Raw genomic sequence first — 26,758 nt, 5'->3', positions numbered from 1 at the left:
CAGCCGGTCAATGTGAGCGCGCTCTTCCGCGGAGCGACCTCGTGTTCCGAGGTTGCTTTTCGATATATAACACACTGTGTTAACGTGCCCCACGTAACTAACTTCTTTGACTATCGGTGATTTAGTTTCACTTGTGAGCACCAACATGCGAATAGTAAGTAGTGATTTTCTTCTTGCGTGCTAATTAGTAGTGTCGTGACAATTTACCTATGTCATTCGTAGATTTAATTTTAAACGCCTTTAAAAGTGCTAGTGGGAGTAAACTAAAATTATTGTGGAGATCATCACCGACTTCTCCACACATACTTTGTCGCTCTAAGCTGCGCTATGTTTGTGTTTTGTGTTTTTGTCGTTGGTATTCAATGGGCTTCGCTTTCGATAACTTAATCATTTACAAAATTATTTATGTAAATAATTCCGCGTGGAAGTTATTTCATTAAATGAGCGAAAAACTGTTAAATTAATGGTAATCATTTTTTTCACAAATTTATTTGTTAAATGACTATCAACACATGCTGAACTAATTGGAATAAAACTTTCACTCTCCGTGAAACTTGCTATACTGAAAACGAAATCATTTCAAAATGAATGAACATCACACTTCTATACAATTTCAGCGGATTTTATTTTAAACGATAGTGGCGTCTTAATTGATGCACACTTTTACTATATTTCTTCAAATCTGAAATGAAAGTACCTATTTGTTTTCCTCTATTTACAAATCATTGCTGTAATCGGTAGGACAAAAGGCAACACAACTGAATGGCACTCACAATGTGTTATGTAAGAGGGAGTGTGTATGGACATGGTCATTGCACACATCAAACTTAAATTTTAGTCGCTCAAAAAAGAAATTCTCGTCACACTAGAGTAGATATAGCATAACTCCTTTCCAATTCACCACCGTTAGGCCTTATTTTTCCCGTTCGTAATTTACTACCTTCTTGATGATTGTGCAGCAGGAGAAGGCGGATATTTGAACCGTAACAATTGACAAGCAATTTGGTACAAAGAAATAAGGAAACACTAACGTATTGTCTATACCTACTCTAATACGGTAAAAGTTAATTTTATTATTATTAAACCAATAACCGGCATTATTTTGCAATTTTTTTACTATCTAATTGTACTCGGACATTCCCAATGAATTGTATTAAGCGACATTACCGGCAAGTTGCTTAATTTATTAACAAAACGCAATCTATTTATAGGCACTTTCTTAATTATTTTCTTACTTTCCCAGTATACGAATTAATTTAGATGTTAATCTTTATTGTTTTCATTTATTTTTTATTGAGTACAAAACTCTTGAATTTGATTTTTTGCAATCTTTTTTAATATTTCTACATTTATAAAAATAACGCTTTGCTAATTATATATTTGTTTACGAAATTGTTTGAAGATCCTTGCGGTAACATCCCGTCTACGTTAGTGTAGCAATTGCCTCCCTGATAGTCATAATTAATGACTATTGATTACAATACACGTTTTTATGTACATACATATAGAAAGTGTACGCTAAACACCTTTATTTGGTTTTTTTAATAGTCGCCATCTTTTAGAAATGGTAAGAGCCGTTTCTCATCAATTTCACAGAGATTTTCACTTATGTATTGGTTTCTTTATTAGATATAATAATTTATCCCTGGAACTTGTAATCGCGCGATCTCATTTTGATTTGACCGGGCGAAACCCAAAATGATCTGATCTACGACTTTTTTGACATTTTTGATTTGAGAAATTATTTATTGATGTGTTTTGAATTTGAGGTTGATGCATATTGGTGTCATGTAAGTGCAGCCACCGGATTCTACAATTTTGCAAATTCCGAAATTTTCAATTGTCAATTACGTATGCAACCTTCTCCGTAAAGTTCAATGATGAAAGGAAAATTGGCGAATAGTTTTGCAAACTGTTGCGGTGGCCAGCAGCAAGAAGTCAATCTACGATATGTAATTGCTCATGCATGACATTATTTAACAATTACTTGTATTTGTAATATGGTGTTGTGAATGTAAATCAATTTTATTGGTTTCAAATAGTACCTATCTCCCTTTTAAAACGATTTTGAAATAGTAAACGTAAGACATGGTGCATAACGTGTCACACACTCGTTTTGGTCAACGCCCATATGTGAATAATCAGTTACAAACGATTAAGTGATGTTAACCTGCCATTTTGGTATAATGTAGCAAAATAAGAAAGAAAATATTATATTAGTTATTATTAATTTACAATACTGATTTATTTGCTTATGATAGGTATACGATGCGAACGGAACATGTATTGCGGTTTCTGTAGTTTATATACTTAACTTCGGAATATTTTAGCGAAAGAGATGTTCAAGAAATGGATGCATTCAGCTAGTTAGCCGTGCATTTTTTCGAAGAAATTCTTTTCCAATCTAATAATAAACTGGATCTTACTGCGCTTCGCTTTTAGCTTCGAAAAACGAAAATAATAATATTAATCATATCTATGCCGCATGAAACCTACCTAATTAGCAGCGTCGTTTGAAACCTTCTTGTTAGATATATGCAGTGTGTATCAGACCACTGGTGCCAGCTTTTTCTACAAGAACCTTTTGAGCTATGCATTTAATGAAATAAATTTCGTTCCTACACAATATACACATACCTACTCATAGAATTCAATGGCCATAATGGCAGTTGCGCGAACCGTAGAGTTATGAAAATAGTGGTCAACTTCCAACATTCAATTGATGAAAGTGTCACTGTTGCCTCGGAGGGATGGAAAATGCAATATAGTACGAAAAGACACAGTGTACAATGAATGTGAAACACAATCTAATTAGTGGTTATAAGTATTCAAACATACATTTTGGTTCTTGCACCATATTTGATAGTCATTATACCGTTTTTCACAACTATACCTTATACCTTTTTGAATTTGGGAGGCAGTAATTTCCTCGTAACTTCTTCTGCGAATGTTTTAAATAATCATTCATAGACACAGTGTACAATGAATGTGAAACACAATCTAATTAGTGGTTATAAGTATTCAAACATACATTTTGGTTCTTGCACCATATTTGATAGTCATTATACCGTTTTTCACAACTATACCTTATACCTTTTTGAATTTGGGAGGCAGTAATTTCCTCGTAACTTCTTCTGCGAATGTTTTAAATAATCATTTCTGCGCTGTTGTTTAGACAAGTCCTTAAATTAAACTGACATTTATTATTGTATTGTAACAATTGTAGCAGAATTTTTGCTTCCACAAATTAATAAATAAATAATCCCGTGGATGCCTGAACCTGAACCATCGAGATTATGGAGTATATAATATAAATGCAATTATTTCTTCATTAATTATCATGGATACTATTATTGAAACAAATTCTTTATTTGTGCTTCTCTATGAATCAAGTTTTGTGGGGTATTGGCGCTGCCAAAATACGATCGGTAAGGTGTTTGGATCAACAAGTATGATATTTTGAACCTTTATAATTATTGTTAAATGTGCCCTCTTAAATTAAAACGTTTTTTACAACAGAGGACAGCCATTCTTTTTCTTAAAATAAAAGACAATGGAACCTCGCATTCAATTGTCCATTTATAGAGAAGCTAAAATGAAATAATTGTTTTAATATATTACGAAAAAGTATGAAGATACCAAGATAAGTTTTAGAGGGATACCAATTTTCCGCACACCCCTTTTGAGGTGCGCTCTAAGGATAGAAATTATTAAAATATTTTTTTCAAAATCGGGTTAACGGTATTTATCCCGTTATCCCAACTTTCTGTATGTGAATATTGTTGCTGTGAAAGAAATGAAAAAGGAACCCAAATTTTGATACTTTTGCCGGTGCAGCTCTCAAACGTAGCATTTTGAAACTTCGGTTAATTTAATAAAGGTTTGTTTTTGTCATCTCTAACACAACAAAATGTTATCGCCATCTTGTACTCCTTCAAGGTATAGACCACCTATTGCAAAGGGGTCCGGCCGAACGGGCAGCCGGACGGAGAAAACGCAAACAATAGCACTATAGAATTCAACAGTTGGAGGAGAGAGTCTTTATTGCATTTACGGGAGTCATGCAATAAGTGCATTTTAGGAAAAAAAACAAATTAGAGTGAGTGCTTAATTCGCACCGCCATAGTATATAGCGAGGTATATAGTGTCCAATTATTCATATCAAAATAACAGTACACAGGCGTCCCAAATGGTGTTCTCCAAAAGGCATGCATTTCCAATGCCGTCGTAAATCACGTTGGATCGGTGTTTGACGGGCTAAGAACAAAGTTTTCCATGGCAGGCTTACGACTTCGTAGAGAGGTATAGGACGAACATTTCGGGCGCCCAAAACACTTGCTTAAAGTAGAAGTAGATGGAAGCATCAACAATGATCACGGTCTGACCGGTTACCCGATCATTAAGCCCTGACGCTATGATAATTTGTGTCCCCTTTCCACCAACATGAGTTTCTTAGTTCATTTTTTAGGAATTAAAAAAAATGCGCTATTGTTTGCGTTTTGTCCGTCCGGACCCACTTCTGCCGTTTCGAACTTCTTCTAGGGGAATGGTCCTAGAGTCCTGAAATTTGTTGCAGTAGGTAGCTGTCTAAAAGGGGGGCCCCTCCCACGAATTATTTCCTGAGATGCTGTTTTTGAAAGTAAAACGTGTTTTTACATACGACAACCAAGTTAAACTGTAGTAAATATTGGGGGGGGGTTCTACCCTTCATGGTATTCTAATGAAAGGTGTCATCAACACAAATTGGTTTGTACAAATTATAATTTGACTGTGCGACTCTTTCGAGATCAGTGAGTGATGAGGCCTGAGGGGGGGGGGGGGGTAAAAATTAATTTTATCTCTCATTGTATTCTAATTAAAGGTCTCAACGACGTACTTGCACTTAATTCGTGTCCTCTTATCGAATTTACGGGATGGGGGGGGGGGGGGACTATTTTTCCTTCAATTGGTACTCTAATGAAAGGTCCTCAACGAAAACAATTAATCCTAACCAACATAATGTTCCCTTCTCCTTCTCGATTTTCTTTTTTTTATAGTGATCGAGTATATTCTCTTATACCTCAAGAACGGATTGTCGGAAGAGGGTACTCACAAAGGGCGATTGAGACGTCTGCAAGAAATATATCTATTGGTGATGCCAAAACAAAAGCTATTTCGGTTAAAAAAAATGCGCTTTATTTGCACAAGAGTTTTGCACAATTTATACTTGTTTTGTTATGCATAGGTATTAATATCTGTGCTGTGGTTATATCAATGGAAATTTTTGATATTATTTTAACAGTAGTCATGATTGAGAAACAAACTTGTATATCAAAATAAAGATAAAAAAAATTGTCTTTATTTCCTCTTAAATACCACTTCAGTACTCGAAATTCACATCAAACTCTTCTCAAGGTCCTTTCAAGATTGTTAATACTTGTTAAAGTTATTCTCAAGGTCCTCTTACATTTTTCTCAAATTCCTTCTTCGCGTTTCTCATAAACTAATATCATTTCTTCTTAAATGACTCAAGTTCTTTTCAAGTTTCTCAAATTATTCCCAATTTCTTCTTATGTTCCCTCCAGTTTAACCTCAACTTCCCTTGCAGTTTGAGTATCTCTTATTGAATCTTTGAGTGAAGTAACTTTTTATGATATGCATATGTCTTTTGCGCGTGGGAATAATTTCAAATACTATATTTTCGTTGTAAAAGCTAAATATTTTTCAATTAGGTATCTGAAAGTAGGTGTCGATACGCTAAATATTCATATCCAAAAATCCAAAGATACTAACTTTGATTGAGATCAAAATTTATGGCACCCCCATTTAAAGACGCGCTTTCTTGAAGTCCAAAAAATCATTCCCAAAAACCTAGATAAAGACGTTAGGTAGCTCTATTTTTTGATGAGAAAAAATGAAAGTAGCGTAAGTTTTGGAGTACTAAAATTTGTACTTGTATAATGTATAGGCATGTGTGTGGTAACAAAATAGTCCAGACAACGAAGGAAAAATAGCGGAAAAAATTGTGTGGAAGCCAATTTTGGGACAGATGTAGGGGAAGGTAATCTGAACAACATATTAAAAGTACTGAGAGGTGGGGTGTGAGCTAAGTGAGGGGGGAGGGGAACAGTTCTCAAGTTATTCACGGAAAATTAAACAAAGGAATCTTTAACCCCTCCCCTCCTTTACCTCACAGCCCACCCCTCAGTCTACATCTGTGCCAAAATTGGCTTCTACATGATTTTTCTCCTCTATTCAGCCTTTTTTGGTCTTCGTTGCCTGTACTAAAAACGTCTATCTATAGCGCGTTCGCACCTCCAGATGCAGTATGGTGCTTATGGACATACAGTACATGCTTGCCAAACGTGACAATGACAGCACAAGGAGATTATGTTTTGTTTTAATACTTCAATTTAATCATATGTCAATTTGACATCAATGCGGTTAGAAACAAGGGTAGTATTATCGAAGAATGACGCAAACTAGTAAGAGAGACAATTAGTCCATATACCTGCATCACAATCTCCGCTTTGAACACTCAAATGCGTGCGAAATAAGGTCTTTTTCTATAACTGTCAAAAAACCCTGTCATTTTTTGACAAATTTCGTAGCACGAAGTACTAGATTTTTAAACGGTTAATTAATAAGTAAAGTTGCTCCTAGCAACGTGCGCGAAAACGTGAAAACAGTGTTTTAAAGTTGCTAAGTAATGATACTTCAAGCATGAGTTTTGAAACTGTCTTATGGGGTTGAAATAAAAAAATCTTCCTAGGTCGCTTTCTGTAAATGCAGAACATTTCTTTGGGTTGTACCTATCCTTTGGTTGAAGCTTTCACAAACGCGCATAATTTAGGGTATGCTTCCAAATCTGTTCCACTTTTGAATCGCAGCATTGTTTGAAGTTTTGAATGAATGCATCAAAGGATAGAATTCCTTTATCATTTCCTTCATACATGCCAGCATTATTGATGCATTTAAGACATTGTTCGTAAATGCTTCCTATTCATCCACGAAAAGAACTTTTCTTTAGATTTTACAACAAGCCATTTAATGGACGGTGTATTATCTTTTTCAATCGAAATCGTTTTATTGACAAAGACGGAGATTTTTATAAGCCAACGTGTGACAGTTCCATGGCAATCATGGAATTACGAACACACAGCCCACTTATTAGACATAGGTATATTCGGGTATAACATCGATAGGATTTCATTGTATTTTCCTTATTTGTAAATTATATTGAAAGTATAATAAAAAATAATATAAGTGTATAATTTGCCCTTAAAAGCACTTGCAACATTTAAAAGCACTCCGCTTCGCGTCGTACTCTTAAACTCGTTACGCTTACGCGTGCTTTAAAAACTTGATTATACACTTGTCTCTTAATATACTACTATTTCTGATCTGATAAACTGTTACTATGGTAGGTAGTACAAAAATTAGTAGGTACTTTTGGGGAGGGAGGAGGGGGGCTGGGTTGAGGCCCTCGTAATAAATTCCCAAGGGCCGATTCAAACTATAAGATTTGACTTCAGTGGATTGTGTTGATACTTGTATTTTGATTATAAATACGTACAGGAGGTTCAAAAACTAACATTAAAAATTGACTTCGAAACTAAGCTTTTTTAAATGAAAACCCACAATTTTTATAAATGTCTCTTATTAAACAAAAAAAAATGAGGGTAACTGTGTAAAGTAGTATATTCCAAAAATTTTCAGTTTTCAATGTATTATCTATTTAATATGTTTTCTATTGTAAAAATGCTATTAGGTAGCTTTGAAGTTGTAAGAAAATGTGGCATTTCTTTAGTGTTCGATTGTTTTTTTTTTTGCTGTTATGGCGAGTCACGGCCAGCTAACAAAGATTCTTAAAACCTTGGCAAATAGCGTTATAAGGGCTTTGATTGGAAAAAAACTGGGTTTAACGATTCTTGAATTCACTTTTGAGGTTAGTTTTTGAACCCCCGTATTAAATTTTCTTATAATTACAGTACCAATACCCTATGCAGTCAACCAAAGTGGAGCATTCGATGTACTGTGCATTCGAGGAACAATTTTTCCATCAATTGATTTGGAGTAATTGTTTTCGAGCAATGTAGGTACACCAAACCAAATGGAAACCCGTCCCAATTAAATAATAACAGCTCTCACATAAAAAAATTGGCAAATGATGGTTTGAGCCGAAACGTTACCAATACATAAAATGCATAGGTATAGAATTTTACCAAGAACCAAAAATGAAATTATATATAGAGTAGTGTTCTTGAACCTGAACATTTTAGATGAACTCTTATAAAAATTCGTTCTAAACATAAAATTTCACCGGAAAAATATCGAGTGAACTGAAAATCTTTTTTGCTATTCAACATTTCAGCGACATAGTTGCAATTTAGAAAATATTTTATAGTCATAAAAAGACAAAAAAGACCTTGGTGATATAACATCAATAACGTCTTTTGTTACTATGTATATCTAAATCCTTGATCAATCTTAAGATGGTCTTGGAATATTATAATTACTTACGATAATTTTAAAAATCACCGTCCTTTAAAAATGTAACTATTAAAATAAGGATAAATTACCTACAACTATTCTTCGGATCTCCACTCTTCACTTCCGTATACGACCAGTTCGTTAATTTTTGACCATTGCGGTTAATTAACATCTAGATGTCATTGTTCAAGATCTATTAAAGCAGCACGATTTCTTTTCCGAATCTGGTAATGAATATTCTGTGCATGGTGATTAGGGTGTCATTAAGTACAAAATAGAACCACTACTTATTAGACTAACTATTGGTAATTTATTATAAAGTCGAATCATTGGGTAATTAACGGTTGAATTGATAGGTTTTCTTTGGCGTGCCTTGCTAGAGCCTGTAGGTTTCGGTTGCGGTCAGATTATCAAAGAAACGGATGTACGTGCGAAGGTGCATATCAAATAAGTAAAAATGCTTTCTTAATGTAGATAATGTAAAATGTAAATAACAAGATTACGAAACTGTTTACGATACTTTATGGAACTTATTTAGATGGTGTAAAGGACGTGCAGGTGCAATTCAATCGCATTCTCGCCTCGACCTTGACTGACACGTTTTGTGACCTCCAAAGGTTTTTTTAAGGCTCAAAAGGAAGTCTCGTTTTTTCGAATGTAGCTTGGAATGTTATGCCCAAAAAAATGTTTTCGATGATTTGCAGTTATGAAATATGTGAGACTATTTGAAATGCAAGTCAAGGTCTTTCTTCCTCTTACTAGACTAGAGCAAGTACACCATTATGGAATATTGGGCGTGTATCTTACGTCATTACCTTGACCGTTGTGCATTTCTCGACACTTCCGGGTTTAATAAGAAATCAGACTTAATTATCTCCTGATCTTAAATGCTAATTTTACCAATAGTCAAGTGATTATCTACATTTGCTACGAAAGTATTTACCTACAACTTCAACAGTTGTAGTAGCTTCCGTAATTCTCATATTGAATGAACGAAGGCTACACCCTAAGATATACCTTTTTGTTGGATTTACGGATGTAAAAGCATTGAATTTAGATAGTTTGGTATATAAATTCAATGGTAAAAGTAATTTAAATATAAAGGACAATAACGCGTCCCTCTGCTGGTGAGACCACCCATGTGCGGTGGGTTCGCGAAGGTAGTAACTTGTCGAAGACTCCTATCAAACACTGTTGACTGTTCTTGCTTCAAGAAAATGAAGGTATAGGGAAATAAATTGCCATATTTTACCAATCGACGCAGTGGCGCATCATTAGCTTTTTTCGAGTTTTTTAGGTGAGATTCCTCATTCTTCCATATCAAAAACCTAAGTGATAGCTGATAGCAACGCATTGTATTACAGTCCGAATTTCGTATCATTCTCAAATACCTAACACCTATAGCGTTGTTTTCTAGATTGTCTTTTATTTGAATGGTCTGTGACAAGTGACTCAAGTTACAATGACATTCTCCTGCAATATTGCAAAGTCGTGATGTCAACTGCATGGTTCTAGCAGCTGATTGGTCGGACTTACAGAGCCCGCCACAATCCTCGTTTTGAATAAACTACCGATACAGCCTCAGACCATATAGTAGGTACATGGACTGCTAATTGTAACTAAAATATGGTCAAGGACATCGCGTGGGTATGTGAGTTTCAGGGTAAACGAGTCTGTCCGAAATTGTCCGATTAGACACGATTTGACACTGTCAACCTGTAAATTAACAAACGTCAATTAATTAATCGCCTAGATATGGCAAAAAAAGCAAACCTATTCTATTTGTGGACGTATAGAAGATAATCAAGAGTATTTAAAGCTTCCAGTACTATGCGGTTACCATAAAAGCTAAAAGCTACTCTTTACGCGATGCGAGTGGTGTTCATACGACTTTAGTTTACCCTGAGATTCACATACCCACGACTACAGTGCCCTCTATCCGTGACCACCCATTTTGTATTGAAAGCATAGGGCTAACTAATAGCAGTCCATGTACTATATGGTTTAAGGATACAGCCTTTGAATATAATATTCAAAGGATACAGCACATTTTCATTATTTTGTTTCTCATCAGCCACTTTTTTTAAATAAACTTTTACTGTCCAAAAATTATTTTATGGTTTGAGGTATACCTACGCTTATCAAATTAGAACTACGGATAATAATTCTAGTTTAGGCCGGGGAGGCAAAAAATGGATTGGCAGTTGGCACTCACAAACTCACTTTCAATGTTTCCAAATGTTAACCAATAAATGAATAAACAATTGAAAATAAAGACCACTTTGCTTGCCTATATACAGGAATGCATGGGGGCTAGCTTTAAAAATGAGTTCATAGCTTCATAGTCCAGGAGGCAGCGACATTTTTTGTGTACTCATTTGTACAAAGCTGATAACGGTAGTCTACCGCGTTGGCGGTGTTGCCTAAATTTGCAACAATGTTCTGAACATGTTAATAAATAATATGTAGTGTACATGCCTCATTTCTATAAGAATGAAAGTTTGTACAGTAATTAAGTATACCTAAAAATATGTGGTAATAGTACACCGAGCTGGAAGCGTTGCTATCGCAAGAATATCACCCACGCAAGATGCATAAAAAATTATTCGATTGAACTTCTTTCTACAAAGATGAAATTTTTGTTGGGAAAAGTTGCTGTCATAAGAAACCAAAAAAATTGGTCTACCGATCGCGTCATATTGCTAAGGTCTCGGTAGACACGCTGGAAGGTACGATTTTCCGAGCGCAGCTACTGCACTGCTCTGCTAAAAGTACCTCTAAATTATTAGGTATACACGGGCATAAAATAAAAATATTTCAAAAACGAACATAGGTTTTTTGCAGATCGTTGCTCCCCATGATAATTTAAGTCTTAGCGGGTTTATAATGACACCAATCGAAAGAAGATTTTTTTCTTTTAATGATACCTATACGAATTAGTTCATTTTCAGTTGTATTTCTCATTATTAACGATCCTCGAGATTGTTTATAAATTTATATTGCTGTCTATCTGCCCGTCTTTCTGTTCGTCTGCCCGTGTGCACGATAACTCATAACTGAATAACTTTGTATAGAAAAGTCCGATTGCTTTAAAAATTGAAACAGCTGTTCTTAAGGATATAAGACAGGCGCCGACACTCTGTTATCCAGATACCTACTTGCACTGAAAGTTTTGACATCATCAATAGAAATATCTTGTCCAGTCGTTCCATTTGCCCTTTATGAGTACTCTCTTCCAACACTTCCTTTTCGAGATATTCGTTTCGACCTAACCAATAGATATATTTCGTCCAGACGATTTTACCTTTGTCAGTACTCTCCTCCCTTGTGTTATGTGGAATTATAACCAATCACGATGAGGAGGATTGTGGTTGGAACAAATTAATTCCTTTCGTTCAGACCCTTAATTAGAATACCATGAAAGATAAAACTAATCTCTTAATACCTCTTCCCCTCCCCCACTCACTCATTGAGTCGCGGAGGAAATTAATTCCTTTGGATGAGAACTTTTATTAGAATACCATGGAATAACGTGTGTTTACCCCCACCCCCTTCTTCTTAAAGTTTTACTTTGAACAACTAAAGCCATGCAATGCAAACAATTCTCCTAAAAGTAGTTCAAAGCCGGAGAAGTGAGTCCGACCGGACAGACGGACGCACAAAACGCAAACAACGCGTTAGAGAGTAAAATTTTGAAGCAACAATTGCATGCTTGTTGAGAAAGGTATATTAACATTTGGGGGACAGACAGATGGACCATCACATAAGGGGAATTTACTTCGAAAATTCTTCTAAAAAGGATTGCAATTTTCGGAACGCAACCAATCCATGCAGCTTTAATTTAATATATGCCCCCTGCAAAATATTTGTTTGTACCAAGTGCTGTCAAAAAGGTTAATCCATTAACCAACCAATCTATGATAATCATTTGATTATACGACATATCATTAAATCGAACATTAAAAATGAAATCATCGATAATGCAATTATTTTTTTATTGCTTGACTACCTAGTGCATTATTCGAGGGTAAATACACAAGAGCTTGATTTTTAATCGGATAATTTTATCTTTACACGAAAGTTTTGTTGCAGGAGGCAACAAAATTTGAGTGAATTAAAAATAAATTTATCCTGATTTAAAACCAAGATCGAGTGTATTTTAGGGAAATTAATAAAAGTAAATTTTACAACCACTAATATACCTACCTATTTTACGCATTCTTACGTGCATTTTTATCGCTGCTAAAAAGCTACCTAGCGTTTAATCAGATAAAAAATCATCTGATTGGTTAGAATTTGAAACAATCACCAAGCTGATTGGTCGTGTATTAATGGAGTGTATTAATCGCAAAAAAGTACCTATAAAATGCCCCTATGCGATTTACATGGGGGTTTACAGTATAGTTGAATTCCGCAGTTCTAATTTAATAAGCGTGTACCTGAAACCATAAAACATTTTTTTTGGACAGTAAAAGTTTATTTAAAAATAGAGGCTGATTAGCAAAAAAATAATGAACATGTGCGGTTTTAAAGGTTTATTCAAAACGATATGATTGTGGCGGGCTCTGTGACGTAATAAGGCCGACCAATCAGCTCCTAGAACCATTCAGATGACATAACGACTTGGCAATATTGCATGAGAATGGCATTTATAACTTGCGTCATCTGTCACAGGCACTTGTCACTTTCGTGCTAGATGCAGTTGAACATCCCTCTCAAAACGTCAAATGTGTCAAACGTCAGACCCCCGCGTAAGGTTGCCAGCTCACTTCTACGTGATTGGTTGTAGGTTTGTGACGTATTTAGTCTGAAGCGTTTCAAATTCGGACTAAAAACACAGCTTTTCAATAATTTATTTGGGTTTATTTTACTCGCAAATAAAAATTGAGGACACACGGGTCTTTTTATTTTTAATGTACTTTGTGGATCAGAAATAAAAAATGAAGGCGGGATGACCCCATTTTCAAAGAAACAAGCGAACCAAGCAAGAGATGTTTAAATACGGTCCCCACAATTTTCTTTAATTTTAAAAGGTTTTCAAACACGAACTTATAAATTAAGATGGACTGCTGATCAAACAGTTGCATAGAGGTAGAAATGGCCCTAGCATGGGCGCCGCCATGATGTGCACATTTTAGTTATTTTCTAGGAGAATTTTCCTAGTGCTCAAGTTTTGAGACTATTGCAGCCTTGGAAAATGACATGTGTCACAGGAAGTTATTTAGAAAACGTGAGGTTAATGTTGGGTTAATGCTTGTTTATTAGTTGATTTGAATTTCGCGCCAAGTAAGTGCACATTATGGTGGCCCCCATGTAGAGGCATTTGTTAATTCAGCATTAGCAGTCCATCTTAATTTATAAGTTCGTGTTTTCAAAGGTGTTTCAATAATTGAATTTAATGCATTGCTATACTTAGTGGATTTCTATCCGGTTTTTGCAGATCTGGTTGAAATATGTGGCATAAACGTTGCAAGGTTAAAATTCGATCGGATACAATCTTCAATTCAATCCGACAAACGTAGGAGATTGAGGTCAACGCATCTAAGTACTTCGGAATAGTGCGTCAGAACTCAGATGGCATAATAGAATTGAATTTGATGTCAAATTTTTAGACATCACTGTCAGCTAAATTCGCCAACATTTACTGTTAAGATGTAAATGAAACTTGAAAGTCGTATAATGTCTAAACAGCACCCAAGAAAAGTTCAGATATAATAAGCGAATCCTACTTGGAATATTTTAGTGATTGAAAAGTAAATCTGCGTGAGATTACACACAAAAGTAGGTAGGTTTTATTTAACGTAGCGGGTTCCTACATTCGATCGAAAGTTACGGCGTAAACGTAGTAATTGTCCTTATAATAATTGAACCTGCTACCGTTCAACAATTTCACCGACTATACAGTTAATCTGTTTCAATATCTGCGCATTATTACACTTTCATTCAATCCAGTTTAAGATGGCACGCATTATTGGATATGAAACATTGTGTTACGGTATGCTCACTTTCGTATAGGTTCATGGAATTTATTTCACATATACCTACGGTATTTTATAATTAATTAATAGACAACATATTTTTAAAACAAACAAAAAATGAAAACCAAGAACACAAATAAGTAAACTTGACCTTGCCCTTCGAAGCCAATTTAACATTAAACGCAATACCCTTCTCTTCATTAAAGCGACAAGAGCTGGGTATTGGGTAATTTACAATCTTTTGTTGTTGTAGGTGACGAAATTCGCCGTACATTAAATGAGACAATCCAATCCAGTAATGTTAACCTAAAGTAATGTCATTGTAATTGTTGCAAGTAAAAGAAGGTACATATTTCGGGGTAATTTGATAATTTATATTATTTCAGCAGCTGTTTTAGTATTCACGAAATGGTACGTTCCACAGTCCCGCATCCATTTTGAATAGTTTTCTCTCTTAAGTAACGCACTGTTTATCCTAAAACTAAGTATACAATAACAAATGTGAAGGTGCGCTTACGTAGGTACCTACACTAATGAAATGCAAAGACATATTTGCCATGGCAAGGGTATTTAGCACTCAAACTTCGATTGCAAAGATAAATTAGAAATAGTTTCACTTTTGCCTGATTCTTATTATTTTGAAATTGCATAATTGGGTAACACGTGAATTTTCTTCACCGGTAATTGACACTTTTGATGTTTATCTCGCTGTAAATTCTATCGACCATTTTATTTCGAATTAATAAATTTCTCCGACTAGCACTTTACGACGGCCTTAGTTACAGTCATTATGCATTTGATAACATCAATTGAATATAGCGATATCTTTTTAGGTAATCGCCTCGTTAAGCCTCTGCCTATTTTTGACTTTGGGTAAAAGTCAAAGTTTCGGAGGTTATGGATTTCATCAGGCGTTCGCTGGAGGATTAGATGCGTCACTAGGTCTTAGAGATCCTAGACAAAATACTGGACCGGTCGTTTTCCCTCCGGCACCTCCTGATAGTGGCGAAACGAGCGGGGTCATCCCAGGGGCATCTGGATATGGATTTGTTCCACCAGGCCAAAGTAAGTAGATTTCTATAAATTTTATTAATGGTGTCAAAGAACATAAGTAATACTTCAACTCGAGATCTTAAGCAACTTGGGGGAAACACACATCAGAGTCCAGAGGTAAATGGAGTAAGTACAGAAAAGAAAATCGTGAATGTCCAATTTACACGTTTGATTCCGAGTTTGATTCTTTTTAACAAAGGCAATAACTTGACCTTGCGAAGAAATTCAGGCAGGTGTAGCATTTTTTTTCCATAATCTAATAGCACTCGCGTCCTTACTCCTTTGTTTATAAGCCTGTAACTTGTAGAGTGTTTTAAAACCTTTAAGATAAGAACTTTATTCAATTAATACGCGCACCCATCTTGTTTTATTTCAAGCACGTGAAGGTTTCACCCCTATTTACTATTTAGCACTTATTTGCCTTTCCTCCATCAAATGTAGATCAAACATGTCTGCTCAATATTCACATCAATTACTTTGAAACTTCACCCTAATTCTTGCACGCAAATGATCTTACCTAGGTACTATATTTTTCTTCTCGTGGTTTCTCACTACATACGTATTTTGTGACCTGTTTAAAGACGTCCCGAAGATGAATGCTAATTGTGATCTCTTACCTCTTAAGAACGGCACTACACGTGTATTCTTTGACTCCTAAACCTAACTTACCTGGATGCCCAGTATGAATTATGATCCACAGAAATGTAAAATAATAACACCAGGATTTTAACAAAATGTACTTTCCTTAATTTAACAAACACTTTAGAAAAATTATTTTATTTTGTAGCATAGGTAGGTATGTTAAAATGACATTTTAATAGGTTTGAATGAGTAGACTAAGCCGTTCTTTACACGTAAGGATAGATAAAGGATAAAGTGATCCCTTTAACCGCAAGGGTAGATAAAGTGAAACAAATGAGTGTGCATTCTAATGCCATCTGCCATTCTTATTTCAAATGCACGATATAAAATGACGTCCAGAACATATGACAATTCTGTTTCTATAGCAACGATCGCGACGGCAGAACCTAAGCTTGCTATTTTTGACGTCTCTAAATTAAATTCAGAATTGTCAGAAGCTTTACAATGATTTATATGGCTTCTGATATAAAATAAAGTTTTGTATTATACACGACGATAAAGGGAAACTAACAATCTCGTGAAAGGTAATTCACTCAATGGTTAAAATATCCCTTTATCGTTTTGTATAATACATAACTATTACAAATTACTACTCGACTTGCCCAAAGTAAAATGAAACGCAAAAGTTACTAGGTTCGTAAACACCGAATTACAAAACCCTTAAATTTAAAATGAAACCTTAACTGTTTCCAAAATGATCTACAATTAAATTTAATCTACTCCCAAACAAATTCGTCGTCAAATACCACAAGAAAAATACAAAAATGCTGCTTCTTTCGTTAACACTTGTTTGACTCCTTCCGTCTACCTAGCGTAACTTATCATCATTATTTAGAAACTTAAATAACAAGTAAATTCTTACATCTATGGCATTGCGTTAGATGTTAAGTGCGTAATATATCATATGGTTATGTCTTTCCCTTTACATAAAACAATTTTTGAATGGCGAATTATCGTAATTAACAGATAGAGAAAGGCACCTTTCGAAATGTTGCTTTTTTACATTATTTAAAAGTACAATATTGAAATATAATAGCTATCTTTGTCTTTCTATTTTTACGGCATCAGCTGAATTTTTTATATCGGTATTACGACTTCATAGCTTACAGCGATCTCATGCTGTGAAAGATGTTATGTATAATTTACGATTAAAATTATTACGGGCTTGTTATTTTATCATAATGATTGTGTCGTTTTGGTAGCATTTTTTTTTATATTGGTTTATGGAATAATTTAGGTACCAATTAGTACAGAGGTTTGATTTTGAATCTAAGAATTGAAATAGGTTATGACATTTAGCGACGAAAGTGTTTTAAGTGTTGAGAATACTTTAACACTAAATAATATATTAAAGAATATACAAAGAAAAATTTCGAAATAATAAAGCATTCAGCCCACACGAAACAAACGTGAAAGTATGACGCATGACGGATTTTGATTTTGATGGAAAGTTTGAGAGTTCACTGCCAAAAATTTTAACATTTAGACAAGAAAAACAAGCTATCCATTTTATAAATGTACCTATTTTGCAAAGGCTACATGTAATAATAATAATAATAATAATAATAATAATGTTTATTGGACCTATTCAATTTACATTGTTTGTCACGTCAAAATGGTATATGAGATATAAACGAGTATAGGTATATATAAATATTTCACACATTAAAAATATCACAGTATGTTAGGAACTACAAGACTAGATTCGCGTGCATTAAGGAGTATTCAAATATTCTGCGATACTGTAAAAACAATTTTGCAACAAGAGTTTTTTAACATTAATTTTAAATTTAGGCAATGACATTAGTTTTAATTGACTATCCAATTTGTTGTAGAGTTTTACATTCAGTGAGTTTCTGTCGGACACACATAGCTTAAATTTTGGGGGCAATAACAATTGACAATGGCGAGTGTTGTAATTGTGGATGGCTCCTATCTGATACTTCTCCTTTAGAGATTGTTAATTTATGGATATCAACTAATGTGTTATAAATATATATGCATGGTAATGGCATTATTTTAAAATGTTTAAACACATCTCTGCAATGATCTCTATTTCCAATACTGGCAATAATCCGCACAGCTTTTTTTTTGAATTCTAAAGACTCTTTCAGAATGAGGAGATCTGCCCCATACAGTTATCCCGTAGCTAATTCTGGAGTGAATGAAAGCGTAGTAGCTTGATATGAGTAGGTACATGAACATTTACAGATTGTCGTAATTTTAATAACAAATAAATGTTGGAAGATAATGTCGTGCATAATCTGTCCACGTGAGTCTCCCAATTGAGTTCATTGTCTAATGTAATACCTAGCAATTTGACCGAGTTTCTGGTACAAATAGGTCTGGTGGCGGTAAAATTAATTTTTTGAGTTTTGCTGACGTTATGTTTTAATTTATTGCATTGAAGCCAGTCGTTTATTTATGTAATAAAGTACAAAACAAGTAAACCAAAAACCACTACTACGTGGGCCAGCGCAATAGCACATTCACGTAGGCAGACCGACAGACTACCTTTAAAGTAGATATGTTTATATCTAGTCCTTTGGTTAAAAATATTTTGGTCAGCAAACATTCATATAGATCATTACTTGGGCATCGAGCAATCGAGTTTGATATTTTCCCGAGAAAATTGGTCCATAAATATAGATTTTGACATCTTTTGACTAAAAATATTTTTGGCAGCAAAATGCATATGCAGGATTCTTGGGAATCAAGGAATAAGTTTTGTATTTTTCTAACAAAATTGATGCCTAGGTAAATAACGATGTTGACCGCTTTCACACAGCAAAAACTCGAAATCGATATAGGGTCCAGGGAGTGAGTTATAGCGCAAAACGACGGATAGACAGACGGAAAAGTGAGGACATAAGCGCTCCACTGTCGTGAGTTCTTGGCTAAAAATTGACATAAATTACCGCGGTGCGGTGGGTAGGGTTGGATTTTCGTACAGATTTACACGAAAACTTGTAGTTGTCGATTTGCAAACAAAATAACGATATTCATAAACAAACATAAACATATTATTTTTTCCACTCTAACAAAATGGCCCGAGAATTAGTTACCGAGCCATCGGAATTCTTAAAAAAAAGTGACTGCAAGGATAGCTCTCGTACCTTGAACGCAAACTGTTGGCATCCCCAAAAAAATTTGTGTGTGCTTTTGCGTAATTGTAATTTTTTTTGCACAACCTATGTTTAAAGTCGATTAAACCTGAAGCAAGCGCGTACAGTCAAAATTGTGTAAAAATTCCTTTGACCTGAGCAAACTTGCCCACAAATTATTCTTTTTGCATTTTTTGTGAAAAGTGTCTATTTTAACATATTCAAAATCCCGGCCCATTAATCCCGCCTCACAAAATCAGTCAACATTCAAGATGGCGGCTGAAATTGATCTTTTTCATTTAAAAATGAGTAACTTTGTTATATCAAGGAAATTTGGCAAAAATGCTTAAAAATGACCGTTTTTTTTTATGGGGGCCATTAACTATTTAGCTATTTAGTTTTAAAATATTAAAATTGCCACCATTTTGAAAATAATGAAGTAGTCTATGGTTATTTTTTATTTTATTTTTGTGTATTAATAAAATGATGATAGGTATTATCTATTATACATTAGAGAAAACTTGATTACACATTAGACTTACAGGAACAGAAATAGTTATTTTTCAACGTATGAGTCATTCTCCATTATTGAACAAAAATTTAAATTATTTGACTGTTGTTTTCACAAATTCATCTTAATATTCATCGGATTCTGTACCTACTTTCGATTTCTTCATCTTGTATTCGCTGCGGACTATTTTCCCAATTTGTTTCTTGACACTGATCACATAAACTAGTACATTCCAATCGATTCGTTTGGTCATCCACAGCCGGTTTTGCAGTTAGGCACATCTTGGTATCAGAGTTGGACTGGGTCACTGGGTCAACTGGGTCACCTGGGTCACTAAATTAAACTGGGTCACTGGGTCGCTGGGTCACGTCATACCCTTTTCAGTTAGACCCAGTGACCCAGTTTGACCCAATTTGACCCAGTGACCCAGTTTGACCCAGCGACCCAATTTCACCCGGGGACCCAATTCGACCCAGTCACCTAGTTTGATCGAATAACGCAGTTAAGTCAGTGCCCTCGGTTCAAGTGTACAGATTATGAAATAAATGAAATGCTGGTTTGTTGAAAATAATACTCGATTGCTTGACAACTGCCATTTCTGTGATGTTTGCTTTAATACTGCCGTAAAAAACTTTCCATGTCCCGAATTGTATTAGAATAATGTTATTTCTTTGCTTCAGGGCTTACCAGTTTGCTTACAGGTGTTCATTCACATTTAATTTTTTTCTACTAGTTAGCTTAATCCAAATAAATCTTTTCTCTAAATACTTTCATTGACTACTTGACTACAAACTATAAACAAATGCATTTGATTTTTTTAGGTATTAGTTCTCTTGAATGAAATTGGGCTACGTGCTTGTTGCCGAATATTATTGAGGAAGTTTTTTTTTAAATTAAAAGTTACTTGAAATTGTTTTGGATGATACCTAACAATAATTTAATTACTGGGCCACCGGGTCAAGACGGGTCACTGAGTAAAGCTGGGTCAAGATGGGTCACTGGGTCAAGCTGGGTCACCGGGTCAAGCTGGGTCACCGGGTCAAGCTGGGTCACCGGGTCAAGCTGGGTCACCGGGTCAACTGGGTCACCGGGTCACTGGGTCAGTAAACTAACTGGGTCACCGGGTCACTGGGTCACTCTATGCTTGACCCAGTCCAACTCTGCTTGGTATGCATGCATATAATATACTTACATGTGCCGATCCATTGTTTTCAGTATATACCTACATATTAGGTATTATATACAGGCTGTTTCACACAAACCGTTATCTAAAAGTATTCAGACTCTCATTAATTTAAATCTGCAAATGTACATACCAACATAGTTTTTTATCCTCTATCGAAAGAAAATATTATCATGATCGTTTCACTTCTGGTTGTACCGGAAGTGGATAACAACTTTTTTGGTCGTTTGATACCACATTTCCATATACCTTTTTTCAAAATTTTTGACGTTTGACCAAAGTTACACTTTGGTTGGACTGCTTTTCTTTCGCGCCTTGTACCGATGGCTCCGTTGCCTTGAATTTCAAAAAGTCGTCCAAAATTAACAATACTGACGTGATGCTACATGCGAATGATTTAAATTTTGATCGCCTTTCTACAGGATGTTTTAAAATTAATGGTCAAGTTTAATACCTTCGAAGCTTAAAAAAAAAGATTTTTTCAAATGGAACCTGCTTTATTTCTTTGCACTTTCAAATGTGGAAAAAAAATTCTACATCGATCAATTATTACATTCCCTATACCTATCTGTTATGGTTTTCGTTTTCTTTAAGATTCTCTAAAATTGTGACCGTAATATATGCATAATTTTCTTAGGAGACTTGAAAAAATCAACTTTTTAAGGTTCGAAAATTGAGATTTGTCCGTGATCTGTGTACAGATGGGTGTGTATGTGTGTGTCTAGCCCAAGGCTAAAAATCCAAAACCTACTTTCATATACATATTTACTAATTTCACCTTTATTAACTCAAGATCCCATTATAGACTCGTATAGTCGTATACCGCCTAGCGTAGTGCCTACCTCTTTATTTTACCGGTTTACCACCTTGTTAAACAATAACAATTTCCACCCCGCTTCACAACCTTAAGCCTAGAAATTTCTGAATCGTTTTACAGCGATTTCCCTTTTTTATCTTAACTGATGCACTATTTCGAGTTAATCACACCGCGGTTTAATTACTACCCTCGCCTAAGATCTTTACTGTCGGCCGATTTTATTTAAGTGCGTTGCTCGCATGGTGTAACGCCTAATTATCGTTTTTGTCGCGCTTCCAACTTAGCGCTTTCGTGACTCGACGCTGAATGCCTCATTACCTGGCACAGTAGTGTACTATCTTCAACTAAAAAAATACCTGATCTTTAAAAACGCAATTTGCCAGAACCCTCTACTGACCTAGTGGACATTTCTCACGGACTCGGCAGCTTCTATACCTACGGTGTAATAATCTGATAACGAAACGGATCCAATTCATCATAACGATGACGTATTGTACATACCATTAATTTCGACTTATGTCGCGAAAAGATGGTGCTTCTAAATTTCACATGTACTCATCTAGCCACGGTCTGACCCGGAAAGTATTCGCCCAAATAACTAAAAAATCAAAAAAACTTACATTATAGAAACTACGCCAGTTATGACGAAAATAATGTTGGTCTCTATTGTTTAGGCGAAAAAATCATCTCTAATTATCATCCCGATTGAAAATAATCGTTACCACTTTATAGTTCACTTTATTGTACGTAGGTACTAAACGTTCAAGAAGTTTGACCGGTCGAAACCTTTGAAAAAATTGAGCTTGACGTGCAAAGAGCATTTTGCAAAAAATAATCTTTTCTTCAAAATAACTCATTACCCATTACCCATTAGACAGACAGCCATTGGTTTCACAGGTGCCAAAATACTATAGTAGGTTAGGTACATATGTCGTAAAACAATCCAAAATCAATTTTATCGTAACATTGGAGAACACTGACGAAGTCCAAGGAACCTAAATTCAGCGTACTACCTACAACTCCAATTTAAATCTTGGGCAGGATCTTGGGAAAGGAGTTTCTAGATTCTGGAGGAGATCTCTGCTGATATAATCTCAGATGCGTCCTATTCCTGATGGGTATAAGTAGATTGTGTAACTCAGTGGTAGAGTGTTGTGTTACGTAGCTTGAGGTCGGGTGTTCGCACGTGGGCTGATGAGATAAGAATTTTTGATCTGTGGCAGAGATGGGAATGTCCTTAAGTAGATCAGTTTCGAGCATTCTGCCGGTTACTCCAAATTAGGTTTTCCTGAAGTTTTCCTAATTCGTAAGGAAAATACCGGAGGATCGTAGAACAACTTAAGACCTTCTGCAGAGCACCTCCAAAAGGCATTCTGGGGAGCACTCTGTAATTGACCGAAAGCCTGTTGAGGGTCCAGAACAAGAGAGACAATAAAAAAAAAAAAAAATTAAAATGCGTGTCGAGATGCCTTTCCAATTTTGTCCTGCTTAAGGACGGCGATAATTACGTGGCCATGTAGGTGTAGATATCTGTTTGTACTACAACTACAAAAAATTGATTCGCATTTAATCATTCATTAATCTAAATTATATACCCACTATACAAGAAACGGTAGCATTACGTGTTTTCGTAAGCTTATTATTAAATGAGACCTTGTAAAGTAAAGAAAATTACCTAAATTACCTTTTCGCTATTATATGTCATTGCATACTATAATATAGTAAACTCAAGATCGGCATTATTATCTTGATAAATTTCTATTCTGCATTGTTCAAAGGCGGTCGGTCATTCAATGTATACGACAAGTAAGACAAAGGCGGACGCGGTCTTTGCTCAAAGCGGTGATTTAATTCACAAGTTTCTAACGGCTTGATTAACCACACAACGACACAAAGCCCTTTTACTTACTACAAGTTATAAGTACAATCTCAAACTACCTACCAAACACAAAGACGCTCGAGTATGGGTTATAACTAATCAGGAACAGGCATTTGATCAATCATTCTTCGACTTCTGTGTTGTGGTAAATTAATGGTTTCACTTCGTAATTACAAATTTGAACTAAAATAGCGCTTTAGCAAAGAAGGCAAGGCATTACGTTAAAGTAATTCAGGGACAAAGTATTTCTATTAACTTTGAACTTGAATTTATAATATACGGACGCTAAGAAGTAGCGAAAGTTTAATTCAACTTTCACAACGTTTTTTTATATTAACTCGTTTGTAAATTTCATAACATTTTTTTAGCATATGGAAAACGCATTAGGTTCGAAAAAGAAAAAAACTAATTGTCTCTAATTATATTACTTTCAAGTGCACCATGCGCCACGTGTTTGACGTGATAGACGTATACTTTTCCCATTTAAGGCCGAAACAAAAATTTGCATGTATCTTTGTGCAATATGGTCACTTTTGATCAATTAGTAACCTACTATACGATTCGCTTCCATAGGTTAAAAAATTAAAACCTACTTACCCACATCTCCTTTAACGTATAAATAAGTACCTATATGTTATACGACCTAAATAATGGTAACTGAAACTCTTGATCAACATTTCATTTCATTCTTAAATTTCGAAATTACCTGATAATAATAGTATCTAAATAGCGCAGAAAAGTTTACGTGGGTCCCGCATGGGTACACCGATTAAGTGCATTAAAAAGGTATTATTTTTTACTGTGTATGTATCTACCTAATTGTAATTTTTTGAACTGAATTCATTATTGCTTCATATATGTGCCTATGTATTGAATATATAATAAGTATCTATCTGTATGAATTACTAATACCATCACGCCCTATTTGTTTCAGGCGCGGGAAGGCCACAAGCATTGCATTCTTTCTTTTGAAACAACTATCAACGCGGTAGACGTGGTACTGCAAATGTTAGACGAACTCTAATTGTAATGTATATTTAAAAATGTGCAATAAGTCCAAACGGTGCTACAGTATTTATTATTGTTATTACACACTCATTGTTTATTGCCTAATTGGTAGCACTGTTTACGTAAATGCATGTAAATGCTTAATACCTACCTACTTAATGTAAGACTAAATGGATATGTTTTTAGTTTAGGTAAATCCAATGTAAATAGAATATTATACAAAATATGTGTGTGAACCTTATTTATTAATAAATGTTGTTTTTTATTCATGTATATATATATTGCCTGTGCACTTGCTGGCCGGCATTAGCAAGGTGTTTTGTTGAAGGTTATGTAACTAACATAATAAAAAATGCAATCGTTATGTGATGATCCATAACCACAATCCATAATTAAGTCCTTTAAACAAAGAAAGAATTTTCAAGAACATGGTTATTGTTCAATGAACTGTGAAGTGTATACAGAAAATTAAATAAAGTGTTAATTTAAACTCATTACTCATTGCATGCAATACTAAAAGTAAAACCTTCATATTAAAATGACACAAGTGACTCATAAATTACCAATACCTACTTGTTTTACATAGAGGTAAATTTTAATTGCAACAATTGGATAGCGCTCTCACTCAGTGGTGCAACATTTCCTCAATTCCTATGGAGTTTCTTCAACAAAATCAAAAAGTATGTAATCGTTTACAAAGATTCAGATAACCTTTCTACAGAAAAAGAATTGTAATGTATTGGGTCACCAAGCTCCTGTGAAAGTCGGGGGTGTTCGAAAATGAACTAATATATGTAGGTACATACACCAAAATTCCTTTCCATTTCCATTATTTCTTAGCCTCTGCAATGCATGCCTTATCTTCAATATTATTGGATCCATCTGTTAAAATCTGTTGGGACTCCCTTTCCGTTTCAAATACAATGCGGTAGTCCCTCCCTATCCCAAATGGATGTAAAAAAAAATTTAAAAATCCACTAGGTGATGGTTAGATTCCCTCACCCAGATAGCTTTAGTGGTTGTCCTCCGTGCTACCACGGGTATATATCTACACCTAATATTATTCATACATTGGCACACGACTTACAAATTATATAAATGCATTTAGGCGCTAAAATTATCTAACCAATTAAAGGCCTCATACTTCAGTTCAGTCATAGAGTAAATAAATTATTTACTCTATGATTCTGTTAAATGATAATTTATTTCAAAAACTTGATTGTATAATTTTCAAACTTTAATTATAATATCAAATTTCTTTATTTAGTTACCACTGTGTCACTATCAGATCTTTTTATTAACAGCTATGCCCCTATTTTTTTCGCTATGCTGGAAGGAATAGTACTTTGTGTACCAAGGCGGGAAAGTGGTTGTTTTCCGGGGCGAAGGAAGATCTGGCCAGGCGAGGCGAAGCCGAGGCTGGCCACTTCCTGAGGCCCGGAAAACAACTTTCGTGCCGTGGTGCACACAATATTTTTTATCCTATACACTTACATTTAAAATTAATCCCTCAACAACGTCCAACCGCAAGCGCTTGCATTTGAATTTGCTTTAACGCGGCAATGCGCAAGCGTTTGTTTTGTTTATTTCCACGTTTCCTGCTGACTACGCGAAAAAAATTTTACGAAACTGTGCAATCTAAGTGGACCCACGAGTATATTTTTTACTCGTAGATTTACCCCTTTCCCTTATAATACAGTTCAACGCAAATTCAAATTCTAGCGCGCTTGCGGTTGCACAGTGCGGAGCTCACCGAAGGGAGTCACGATGCAACAGAGATGCAAGTGTAGAGTTGACATTCCCGGCAGTAAGTTCACTGGCGCGTGATTATTTCCTTAGAAAGTAACGGGATTTAAGAGGTTGTAATTAATACCAGGCGCATTTGAAATTGTTACTGTTCTTGTGTATTAACAAATGTGTTTTAAAATTGAATGTGTGTTTTCAGAGACAAAATCACACCGGTTACATTTTAAATCCTTGGCAGGATCCATGTCTTGTCAAATGTTAGATGCTTTTAAGACTGGACTGGATTTATGCGTGGTGAGTGGTGATAAACGCGCAATGGGCACACTTTAAATCCTTGATGATCTTGTATGTTAAAAAAATGTGTT

At 35.1% G+C, this 26,758-nt stretch overlaps 1 protein-coding gene across 1 annotated transcript; it reads left to right on the top strand.

The window, feature by feature from the left end:
- LOC116165062 lies at window positions 1-24,916 on the top strand. Its single transcript, XM_031479333.1, has 3 exons — window positions 1-154; window positions 15,284-15,515; window positions 24,574-24,916. The coding sequence occupies exons 1-3, from the start codon at window positions 146-148 to the stop codon at window positions 24,609-24,611; spliced, it is 279 nt and encodes a 92-aa protein (XP_031335193.1). The 5' UTR covers window positions 1-145; the 3' UTR covers window positions 24,612-24,916.
- The last annotated feature ends 1,842 nt before the right edge of the window (window positions 24,917-26,758 follow it).

This window comes from Photinus pyralis, unplaced genomic scaffold (assembly GCF_008802855.1).
Source record: "Photinus pyralis isolate 1611_PpyrPB1 unplaced genomic scaffold, Ppyr1.3 Ppyr1.4_LG2, whole genome shotgun sequence".
NCBI lineage: Eukaryota > Metazoa > Arthropoda > Insecta > Coleoptera > Lampyridae > Photinus > Photinus pyralis.
The sequence above is the reverse complement of the archived record's forward strand: the minus strand, read 5'-3'. Positions and strand labels throughout refer to the sequence as shown.

Bases quoted from the DNA above. Each gene is read 5' to 3' on its own strand.
- LOC116165062 (XM_031479333.1), top strand. The intron at 15,516-24,573 runs GTAAGTAGATTT...TATTTGTTTCAG, and splicing joins ATTTGTTCCACCAGGCCAAA to GCGCGGGAAGGCCACAAGCA.